At 41.9% G+C, this 11,632-nt stretch overlaps 1 protein-coding gene across 1 annotated transcript; it reads right to left on the minus strand.

Annotated features, from left to right (window-relative positions):
• Nucleotides 1-135: 135 nt before the first annotated feature.
• Nucleotides 136-9,416, minus strand: l3mbtl1b (L3MBTL histone methyl-lysine binding protein 1b). Its single transcript, XM_070911501.1, has 21 exons — nt 9,306-9,416; nt 8,716-8,911; nt 8,371-8,554; nt 8,146-8,275; nt 7,874-7,925; nt 7,293-7,387; nt 7,069-7,173; nt 6,845-6,980; nt 6,667-6,758; nt 6,410-6,561; nt 6,042-6,118; nt 5,490-5,575; nt 5,231-5,341; nt 5,023-5,137; nt 4,678-4,777; nt 3,883-4,077; nt 3,639-3,740; nt 3,468-3,532; nt 3,208-3,380; nt 2,875-2,937; nt 136-1,533 (listed from the first exon to the last, which is right to left on the minus strand). The coding sequence occupies exons 1-21, from the start codon at nt 9,414-9,416 to the stop codon at nt 1,405-1,407; spliced, it is 2,469 nt and encodes an 822-aa protein (XP_070767602.1). The 3' UTR covers nt 136-1,404.
• Nucleotides 9,417-11,632: the final 2,216 nt, after the last annotated feature.

An 11,632-nucleotide genomic window follows, 5' to 3' on the forward strand; every position in this document is an offset into this window, starting at 1 on the left:
CACTTGAGTTCAGGTGTTTTCCACCACTATAAATAAGTTAACACAAAATTGTACAGAGAAACTTCACAGATTTTTCTGTGTGTGTGTGTGGGGTGAAATGACTGAGGTTAAATGAGGGCAGCAGGCAGTGTGCATCTCATTTATTTTCACCCATTCAGCCACAGCCACCTCGGAGTCAAAACAGCGTACCATTACCCCTTAAATTAGAATACATAAATAAAAGGTGTTTGCATATAAACAGTTGCTGATGTACACATTCCAACTTGCTGAAGTACACGCTGATTTACAAAGACACCGACAATGTTTGTTTTTTTCTTCTCAAAAACTATGTATGAATCGAGGCTCGTACTTTCCAGTTCACTGTCACATTGTCCTTCCCTGTAGACAGATGTCAAGCCTTTGCATAACCAAGCAGGAGTAAACTCTGTTAGGGAGCGACGACAGTCATTTTGTAGCTGTATACTATTTACATTGTGAATGACAGAACCAAACAAAATAACCAATATCAACAAAACAACTAAACGCTGTTTTTTAAACATTCATGTTCATGTGCTGTTGCCCCAAAAACATAGATAGAGCAGATAGAGAAGAACAGAGCTGGTTCATTGTCTCGTTCCACCTTAAAAGACCGCAAGTTTCCTTGATTTAACATTTAGCCCTTAGCCCTGCTCAATCCTCTGACCAGAAAAGCAACACACACACACACGGGCTGGTGGGAAATTACATCCTCATTTCTCAAACACATTTGCACACACAAACACACACAAAGTTTTTAATCTAAGCTTCAGCCAACTCCAATTTGAACAAACTCTCTTGCCTTTGGGTCTGTGGAGTGACCCACTTTCTCCATCTAGAGGAGAAAGGCTGAACTACATAGTGCTTCTGCTCCACTGGGTTTCACATTTAAAAACCTCTCAACACCTCTCGATTGTATTTTGCAGCTTTAAAAAAAATCATCTGTTGCCAAGTAAAAAGCACAAAGACGCTTGTTTCATCTGCTCTGAGCTCAAGCACCATTACAGTTCAAATAAAATGGAAAATGCAACAGAATTGTGACACTAAATCCATAAACTGTACAATGTTAAGAAGCATTGAAGGTGCCTGTAGTTTTTTTTTTTTTAATGATCCAGTAAACAAACACGATAAAAGTAGAGGAATCCTCATGGTATCATGTAAAAGTCTCCCTCAGGTTGATCAATACTGTCCATCTTGAAGAGAGGAGGGAGAGATGGACCTTTTTTTTTCTCTCTCTCTCAAGATGATGGCTTCCACTTGTCTCTCGTGTAACTGCACCGTCGCAGAGCTCGACAGATGAAACCTGTTCTGGCTGATTTTTATCAAACGTCTTTAGCTGAGTGTTGATGAAACCGGTACGGAGCGAGGGATTCCTTGAGGACTCGGGTCTTACTCTTCGTCTGCGTTCTTCAACATGAGGATGGAGTTGTAGATCTTCAGGGCAGGTCCTAACTTGATTGACAGGATCTTGACGATGTCCGCTTGGGTGAGCAGCAGGAAGGCCTCGCCATCTATTTGCTAAAAAAGAAAAAAAGAAAAGGTTTAGCTCCATATCACTGTTTTTTACTTTTAACTGAAGCTCCTTTTTAACTGAAGCTGCTGATCCATATTTACCATCATCAACTGATTTTTGGCCACTTTGGCCACAGAAACAAATTACGAACATTTATCACCTTTTAAGTTAGCAAACAGTTGCTTATTTACACATCCAGCAGATATGGAGCAACATTATCATTCATTTGGAGTCGTGTTTGTGTCCACCTGACAAATGTAAGTCCAATATTCACTCTCTTTTAGCTCTGTTTTTTTGTCTCCACCAACTCCAAAGGGAAATATCTGGCACTATGTTCACCAGCTAGTCGCTAACAGTGGCTGTCTCCTTTTAATAAAACGGTTTAATTCAATTCTGGGAAAAAACCATTGCAAAGGCAAAACATGACAAGCTTTTCTTAAAGAAAATGCATGTGATTGCTGTGCGCACTGATTGGCATGATTTTTGGATGACTTGGCCATATGAAAACCCATTGACTTTAATGTATTGGCTTACAGATGCAGTGGGAGTGAATGGGGGCATAATAACACTTCTTGGGCTTTAATGAATACCAGTATATAACTCAAAATGTTTATGCCACCATCATGAGCTTACAGTATTTACAGTTGATTAATGTGCATTGTGAATGTTGAATGGAGTTTGTACTGTATATCTGCAAAGAATTACATACATTTTTACATATGAATGGTTTCGTTGCATTGTCTGTAGGAGATGCAAATCAAGTGTTAAAAAAAATCTAAAAATGTTCAGGGATGTCTTATGACAATGTATGCAAATGTTATGAAAGCTGCACAGCAAACACATAATAATAATAATAAGGCAACTAAGAATCTGCACACTGGTGCACAAAAGTATTATTTAATATACAAGGCATTTTTCTGTCTGCTTTATGTCAGACACCAGACTACACACAGGTGGCAGCAATACATAAACATTGAAATGATTGAGTCAGTGCTTATGTAATGCTTCCACCTGTGTGTGTATGCATTATGTTTTGAAGTTCTTGCACCCATGCACATACACTAAAAAAAGAGGAGTTAAATGTGTGCCTTGTCATATAAAGTAAGGGGCTTAAGCTTTAAACTTCGTCTGTTACGTGTTACCTCTCAACCTTTACCTTCATTGGGAATGAGTGAAAGTTTTCTGACAAGCCACTAGACAAACAAAATTGGAAAGCCATGAGGCGAAACAGAATGAGTCAGGAAAACTTTTTATATCAGCAGGGAAACACGCTCACGCTTAAAGTAATCATTAGTTGAATCTTAAGACCTGGTGAGTTTGTCAGTAGGTTGAAATCCTGTGCTCACCTCAGTTTTAAATGTAGCAGCATGTTCTTTACATCCTGGAAGTCCTTTGACAAAACTGACCACCTGATGAAAAAAAGAGAAACAAATTTACGGCAAAACCTACAGATAGTTTATCAAAGTGCCGTGTGTGCCTTTATTCAACCTCAGCTGTTAACCTGACAGGCAGAAAGAGATCACCAATTCACCATACCGACCGGAAAAAGCTCTCCTTGAATATTCATGCACAGTTGCAGTTTCCCTGAACAACAAGGCGCCTTCATGTTGGATGAGTGAATGAGGAGTATGTCTGCTTTTCATGTGTTGGCGCAGTGTGAGTGTGTAAGCATGTCTGACCTCCTCAGCGCTCCAAGTGGCCACTCTCTTGGCAGTCAGCCCCAGGACCTCAGGCAGCAGCTGGCAGTGTTTGTCCCAGCAGAGAGCCACCCGGTGGGGGGGAGAGGCAGAGATGCCGGGGGAAAACACAGACTCGTGGAGGGCCTGCTGGAGAGAGATGGCGTCTGGAGAGGCTGAGGAAAGGAAAGAGGAGGGGAGTCAGTGGGAGTGAGGTAGTGATTTACATGCTTTATCTCCTCTTATTTTACATTCACACGCACCTTTACTATCGCCAATCTCCTCTTTAACGTAGTGCATTTTCAGGTATTTGGGAACTGGAGCAGTTCTGAACAAAACAGCAACATGTAAGTTAGAAGTTACTTTCTGATACAGAACATCTTCTGTAATGAACTTCAGCAGAACAGCCTGGTGTGATGGTTTCATGACTGTACCGTTTAGGCCTCGTTCCATTGTGGCTCTGCTCACTGGCTCCACCCGGTGGCTCTAGCTGGCTGTTGCGTCCTGAACGCTCAGCTTCAGCTGTCACCGGTTTCCTAGCAACACAGATAACCTGCTCTCAGGTACCACACCACTGGATAGAGTTGCATGCAAAACACTGCTAGGAGTTCTCTTGGGAGTGTTAGTGGCGTTCAAAGTGTGCTCATGCTGTTTTTGTGTACGTGTTCAGCAGCAAACCTGTTCTGGGAGTCTTCGGCTCCTTCCAGCTTGTCTGACGTTGAAGAGGTCTGCGTCGTAGTGTTTGTTTGAGGATCGGGGCGTCGTCCACGAGGATGAGGTCCACTGAGGGCGAGAGGTCGCTCTCCGCTGAGGCGATCTGGCAGCAAGCCCTCCTTGTTCAGATTCATCTCCGAGTAGGGACAGCTCACCTGACTGCACACACCAAGACACACAAACTTTACTAAAACAAACCGTGAACGAGACAGAAATCCACTTTTTACTTTTGATGCTCTGTAATTTAACAGGTTACAACAAATAGGAAGGAAAAGCAGCTATAATTCACCTTAAAGACTCAAAACTCCCACACACACAAGCAACACATTTACACTGCCGGCAGCCCACACAAGTATAAATGACATTTAAGAATACTGAGACTTGCTTCTCCTCCTGTAGTTACAGTCCCCAAACATTACTAAAAAACGAGATGAGATTAAACTATTTATGTGATGTTTGAGCAACAGAGACAGAATACAGCAAAGATGGAGAAGAACTTAATAATATTTTTAAGTGAGGTTTTCATAGATAGTGCTTTGAACAGCATTTAGGTTAGAATGTACAAATAAAAAGTATGTTAAAAAGCATAACACCAAAGGGTATGTGCAAAGTAACGAGTGTACTGAGGCAAAAAATGAATTCAGATATGTAGGATATGAAAATAAAATATAAAATTTATTCACTATGAAGTAAGTGAATATAGGAAAAAAACAACAAAAAACAAAGAGACTGTGAAGGAACAGAGTACATGCTACTAACGTGTAGTGGGTCCCATAGCGAGGTCCTCTGATGTGGCCAATCCCATTGCATCCTGGGGTAGGACATCCTTGTCCTGGGGCAGTCAACACATCACTGGAGCCTGAAATACAAACACACACACACACACGCATGGTAGTTTTAATACAACTATGTTAACAACTGCAAGACCATTTCCATTTGATTCATAATAGATTCCTCCCAACACCACATCCAGAAGTTAAATGAACGCAGAGACAAACTGTGTTGACTCATCTGTTGAAATTACAGATTTGGACCCTTCTCCTAAGAAACCTCGACTGACCTCACTGAATATCAGGCAGGACAGACGGGAAGAGTGTGTCTCACCATTCGGGTATTGCAGTGGGTGTCCAGTTTTCTGACACCACCCTACAGGGTGCAGATCTGGACAGTCTGTCTCCACCCAGTAGTCATACTCTGAACTCCAGCCATCAAAATTAATCTAAATCAGAAGAGATGGAGGGAAACAGCAAATTAGACTCAAGATGAGCACAGAGAAAGTCAGAACACATCTTGATGAGGAGACATCTTGTACGTTTAGTCGGTGGTCCTCTGTGTCCACTATAGTTGCCACGCGGATGAGCATGGGGTTCCTCTTATCGACAGCTTCCACTTTCATCCCAATCTGGAAGCCATGTGGAGGTCGCTGCAAACACAGGGAAGAGCAAAAAAATCACATGACTATATCTAGACTACTATTGTACATGTTATAAATCTTTGTGTACTTGTATATATGTGTGTGCGTGAGTGTGTGTGTGTGTGTGTGAGTGTGTGTGTGTGAGAGAGAATCGTACAGGTTTGAAAGCCCGAGCAGGAGCAGCCTGTGTGCCCGTCTCTTCCAGATATTTCTCCCATGAGAAACTCTTGGGTTGCTTATATTCTGAGGAGAGGGAATAAAGACTCCATCAGTCACTGAAGACAGTCCACACATTAACACATGCATGTACGCATGCGCGCGCACGCACGCGCGCACACACACACACACACACACACACACACACACACACACTCACACACACATTTCAGTCTTGTGACATAAGATCCTGTGGATCAAAAACTAGCAATCTGGACATCCACAGGAACTGATGAATGCATGCATTTCACCATTAATGTACTTAATTTTACCTTTTACAATATGTGAGAAATACCAGAAATGTCAAATCATACTTTCTAGAGAAAAATACATTGATGGCACAAGTAAACAATCATCTAAGCAGCTTTAGCAGCAGAATCAAAATTATTTATTAGCATTTATTTCTGATAATGTTAAATTCTGCATTATTTAGGCCCTACTGTATATTAAAATAGTTTATACTGACCCACGTGTGTCTTGGTCTGTGTCTTACCAGCTGGAGTGGTCAGAGTTAGCTCAGCCTCTTCACAGAACCCCACAGGATGGATGTATGGACTGCTAGCGTCACACCTTTATAAAAACAATTACTAGGTAAACAAGCACATAATAACAATAACCCAGGGTTTACCAACAAATAATAGATGGAAATAGACTTTTTAAAATGTGTTCCAGCTGCATAAACTCAAATTTTCCAGACAATTGTTCAAACTGGTCAAGACCTTGTCACATTCATTTCCAATACCTTTCCATACTCTCTATACCTAAAGCACACAGGTAGTATGCTGTCAGCAGTCCTCCAAGTGGACTGGGGAATATCTTTGGATCAGTACCCATTCCTTCCATCTGAAACCAGGCTCTTACCAATAATCATAAGTGTCATCCCAGTTGTCAAAATGAATGAGCAGTCGGTTGTCAACAACAGCAGCAATGGTTGCTACACAGATCAACGATGGGTTCTTCCTGTCGACCGCCTCCAGCTTCATCCCGGCTCTGAATCCAGACGGAGTGACAGACTAGAATAAAAAACACAAACAAACACATTTAGCACATACAAACCCTGAATTTAAGAACAACCTGATGGCTTTGGAGTATACAGATTACGTGTGCTTAGTACTTACTGTGTTGAGGCTCTTGAAAAGGTGTTTTGGGGCCAGCTGACCCCTGCAGTTCTTCACATACATGCTCCAATTAAACTCTCCATCTTTACAACCTGCAAGACAAACTTACTCAGGAAGGTTCTTTGGAAAACCATGGATAAATGTGTCACTGTGTGTGTGTGTGTGTGTGTGTGTCTACCTTTAGGCAACAATAACTTATGTCCATTCTTCTCACACCAGCCAGCTGGTTTCATATCCCACGAGTCGGCGTTGGCCCAGAAGTCGTAGCATTCTGGGTAACCATCAAAGTGGAGCCTCACCCTATAGCCTTGGATCTGAGAGGCAAAAGGACATATGAGTGACATTCTTAATTATGCACAGGGATGCTGAACCAAAGCCACAAACAACTATCAACACCCGTACCTCTGCAACAGTAAGTACACAGAACAGAGACGGGTGAGACGGGTCCAGCCCCTCCAGCTTCATTCCCACCTTAAAACTGTTCCTGCTTTGAGGAAACGACTGGTGCTGCAAGACACATCATAGCACAGTCATGATTTGGCTTAACTGATACCAAATAAACAAAACCATCTGGTTATAGATTTAAAAAAATATCAAATTGGCCAGTGAATACAGGGAAAAAATACCTCTTTGAATAGTTTAACAGGCGCAGCGATGGCTCTCTCCTCTTCCAAGTAAGCAGGCCAGCTCCATGCCCGTTTCTTATTGGGTGGGGCAGTCACTGACGGTTGGACAAAAAAATACTCAAGTAGCATGTAGTTGGTGCATGACGAGCTCCGTCTCATGCCATTCATGAAAAACATACAAGGACATGTGAAAACATGCCCACAATATTGACAGAACCTAATTAATACTAAAGTAATATAAACTCTCATTCATTCTTGTCTTGTCTTCACAAGTGAGAGTTAAGATATTTTAAGTCTTTTTAAATGCCAATTAGAAAATAAGACAAATTTTCATCCCTGCAATAATTTTGAAAATAAAAGTTGATATATCAGAGGACAATCTTCAGGATGTTTAATTTCTCACCAGAGCAACAGCATAACATTAAACTGCAGCATTTCTAAGACTTACAAAACTGGATTCAAGACATAAAATGTCATCTTTTGTTGTATTTAAGACCCTTGAATGGAATGAATGAACAATGTCAGTCATTTTAAGATTTCTATGAGATTTAGAAACACTGTCTGGCAGCAGTCTAACATACCCAGTTTGGCCATTTTGGCACCTCTTCTGCCTTTGGTAGTCTTGGCTTTTTCCTACAAAAAGGAAAAATGAAAGAACATGTTAATAATCAGAACTATTAACTTGTTTTTATCATCCATCTTATTGTGTTTTCTCAAAGAAAGAAATGATAAAAACAAAAAAAATCCAGACAAAGCTACTTTATTTGAAAAAGCAAATTTATTACAGCAAGACAGTACTGGACACCTGAAAGGGAACAACACTGAGGACAAACGCTAAAAGTGTGCTCCTTACCTCTGGTTCTTCTTGGTTGTCTTCCTCTTCATCACCAGAATCCATATAGATCTTCCTCTTTTTGCGCACACGTTTACCCAGCCTCTCACCCTCAACTGCTTGACTCTCCCTGGCTTCCCCTGGAGACGATCTGCAGACAAGAAAGATTTGGCTGGTGATGAAACAACAAAACAAAATAATTTGAATTACAACAACTAGGCGAGAATACCAGATGTGTCATTTTACCTTCCACTGGAGGGCTGGGCACAGATGGAGCTACAAAATTTGCCCTGAAAGAGGGCATCCCGGGGAACACTGCCACCACAGGCCCGGCACCTTGACAGCTCCCCATTTGGGCCCATGTCTGCGCTAGAGCCAACTTCAACACTGGGACCAACCTCCACACTGGGGCCCTCCATACTGGGGCCCTCTTCTAAAGACAGAAGCACAGGACCGGGGGCTAAAGGACAAAGCAGAAAGAAGGGCTGAAACTGATAATGTTTACTGTACAAAACACAGATATAGCATAAAAAGTAAACACTGCAATTCTTTACAATAACAATGCTGTAAGGGTTAAACATGCTGTCGTACCTTTAACTTGAGACGATCCTGGCTGGCTCTGATTGGCTGGAGCTGTGGCTGTGCCAGTCTGTGATTGGCCCTCTGGAGGAGGGGTGGGAGTGTGAGACTGTGCTGGGTCCAAGGTCTTACAGTTAGGCTGTGTCTCCTGCCCTTTGACCTCTAGGTCATTGACAATCTCAAGAGTCCCAAACTCTGTCATGCGGAACTGAAAGACACAGGGGTGAAAACAGATATTCTCATCAGGGTTTCTCCCAGGAAACTGTTGAGCCAAGGTGGTGCGCCACCCCCACCCTGATTCATCTTGTCCCCTGATGAATGGAGTTAATAGAAGACAAACTAAATAATCACTCTCATTAAATATATGGCATACCCTGTGTGAAATAACCCTCGCTCTCTTTTTCCCTTAAGGTTTTCTTTAATAAAAATGTTTTAAGAAAGTTAGCAGAGGTGGTTCTAATTTCAGGCGAGGGGCCCACCTGTGCTATAAAACATGACAGGAAACCCTGGTCTTACAAATCAGTGTGATCAGAGACTTGATCAAACATTTACATGTACACAACATTTTTTATCCTGGGCAGTAACACAAATCTCTCTCGTACCCTGATGTCACTGCCTGGCAGCGTGGCAATACCATCCTTCCAGTCCAGAGCACCCATCATGTCAAACTCAGCTCCCTGTGAGGGGCCATCACTTGGTGGAGTGTCCGTCATTCCCACTCCTCCAATATTCTTGAAAAGACATAAACACAGTCACATCAGACATTGTCATACACAAAAACAATATAGATATTCAAAATATACTAGAAGTTGAATAAAAAGGTATAGTCCACGTCTCTGTTTTATGGTATTGTTCTCAGCCTATTGTGTTGACTGTGCGTGATTATCACAGTGAAGCAGCCCCCCTGTATGGTTTTACCTGCAAAGTGCTCCCAACGACAAATGCAGCTTCTACCTGCACTTGTAAACAGTGTTGCCCAACATCACCCATAGATGGCGACTGTGTGCTGGCTTGCAGGATACACCATGCACTTCGATTTCAGACAACACAGTCAATAATAATATTGTTTTGCTGGTCAACTAACAGGGAAATAGGAGCACAAACGGCCCCATTAGAGTGAACCTTCATCAGGATCATTGACAAACAGGGGGAAAGATGCCTCAACTTTAAGTTAACCACACAAGTTCATCTTTTCCTTGTTTTAACAGTATCTCTTAAAACCGACTGTTTGCCTGGTTATGAACAAGTGAGAGGGTAATTTGTTTATCAATTTTAAAGAGAACACTGTTTTCTGCACTGACTGGCCAAACTTAAGAGCGTTTTAATCCGACTAATATTACGATATAACGTTTTAGTCTTGACGCATGTTCAACACTGAATTAAGGTGATATTTTCTGTTTGCATGGTGGTCATAACCATGTGTAAAGTAAACAACAGCCCGAGCTAATGGATCTTCATGAAGTTTGACTTTGCACTAAATACCTCAGTTTTATTCTAGCCATAAATAAAGTGTATGTAAGAGCGCCCATGATTAGCATTCGTCTTATACAAAATGGCGGAGCATAGGAAGAGGCCACCAACACGTTTAAACTATGTAAATTACTCAAGTTACCTATTTAAACAAATCATGCAAAGCCGCTACGCGTCGAACAAAAGCAAATGCTTGCTGTGTAATTTCCTGACTTGGTGTTTTCCTTCACTCGGGTTATTTTCTTCACTTTCCCCTTGTCACGGAATGTCAGCCCAGGTTGCTAGCTAGCGCTGACATGAAGCTAACAGTCAGCTAGCTCCGCTTCGTTCAACTGAACTGAAGATTGCTAGACAGCTAGCCGTAGCATTGTGACTGGATGCAGCCAGCTAAGGACAATCTGTAATAAATAAGTTTCCCGGTTAATAACAATAGGAAAACGCATTTTGCAAAACGCGAATATTTCGCACATTATAACACACACTCGCAATAACACCGCGCTATTGTTACGAGCTTCAACATTGTTGCTTGATTAATTTCTTCAATAGAAACTTGGAAAAACGATTTATTCTCGCCGTTTTAAATCAGAGTGGAAATAATGCGAACTAACGCTAATTGGCAAAACGAAGGCCGCTTTTTCAAATTTTGCCACTGTTCACGGCAATAAATGAGTATTTACGCCCGTATTGTTTAAAAATGTGGAACTCACCTCGTTTCTGTTTTAACTCTTATTTAGAGCTGGATAGGAGGATGCGCATGCGTGTAAGATGCGCTGCCTGACAACTTTGGGTCTCGGAAAAGTTCAGTTTACTATCGGTGGTCAATACCAGGCCTGTTTTTACTTATAACACGCCCAAAACTCAGTTCAGTGCCGATATAACGAATACCACCGATAGGCTGGAGCTCATATTCCCCCTTTGCCCATAACAGCCTCAGAAGTATTTTTCCCTCAAGAAGTACGAGTGTGTATCAATGGAGCGCAGGGACCGCAGTGTCTTCCATAACCGTTGCGAAGCGGTTGGTTCCCCCCTGGTCAAACTGGCTGCTTTCTCCCCAGTTTCAAACCCTCTACGATCGTCAAACAGCAAAATTGTGTTGATGCAATCCGAGCACAGGCGACAACCAGTTTGTACACGCCGGTGCTAACTGTAGGATTAAATACTCAGGCCTGTAAAATCACCCGAAGTAACATTTTCAACCAAAACGACCCGAATACGTTGCAACACACGGAGTCTGAACTGGGGTAGCTTTAAAAAAAAAAAAAAAAAACATCTACAGTTATGTCGGCTGGTGCGTGCGAGCACTATGAAACGCCAGCAACATGAAATGAAGTCGAACAGGATGAATACACACTGAGTTTAGCCTAATCAAACCATAACGAAACACAGCGTGTAATACGCGAAAATACTTCTGCAGGGTTTAATTTTGGTCGATATTAAACATCTAAGTAGCCACTGTGTC

The sequence above is a fragment of the Enoplosus armatus genome, chromosome 9 (genome assembly GCF_043641665.1).
Source record: "Enoplosus armatus isolate fEnoArm2 chromosome 9, fEnoArm2.hap1, whole genome shotgun sequence".
Taxonomy (NCBI): domain Eukaryota; kingdom Metazoa; phylum Chordata; class Actinopteri; order Centrarchiformes; family Enoplosidae; genus Enoplosus; species Enoplosus armatus.

What these genes read in the sequence shown, in the direction of transcription:
- l3mbtl1b (XM_070911501.1), bottom strand. Translation starts at nt 9,416, where the DNA reads ATGACGGACACTCCACCAAGTGATGGCCCCTCACAGGGAGCTGAGTTT. An exon ending in ACAACCAAGAAGAACCAGAG is followed by an intron (nt 7,926 to 8,145) that starts GTAAGGAGCACA and finishes TCCTTTTTGTAG; the next exon opens with GAAAAAGCCAAGACTACCAA. An exon ending in CCCACTGCAATACCCGAATG is followed by an intron (nt 4,778 to 5,022) that starts GTGAGACACACT and finishes TTTGTATTTCAG; the next exon opens with GCTCCAGTGATGTGTTGACT.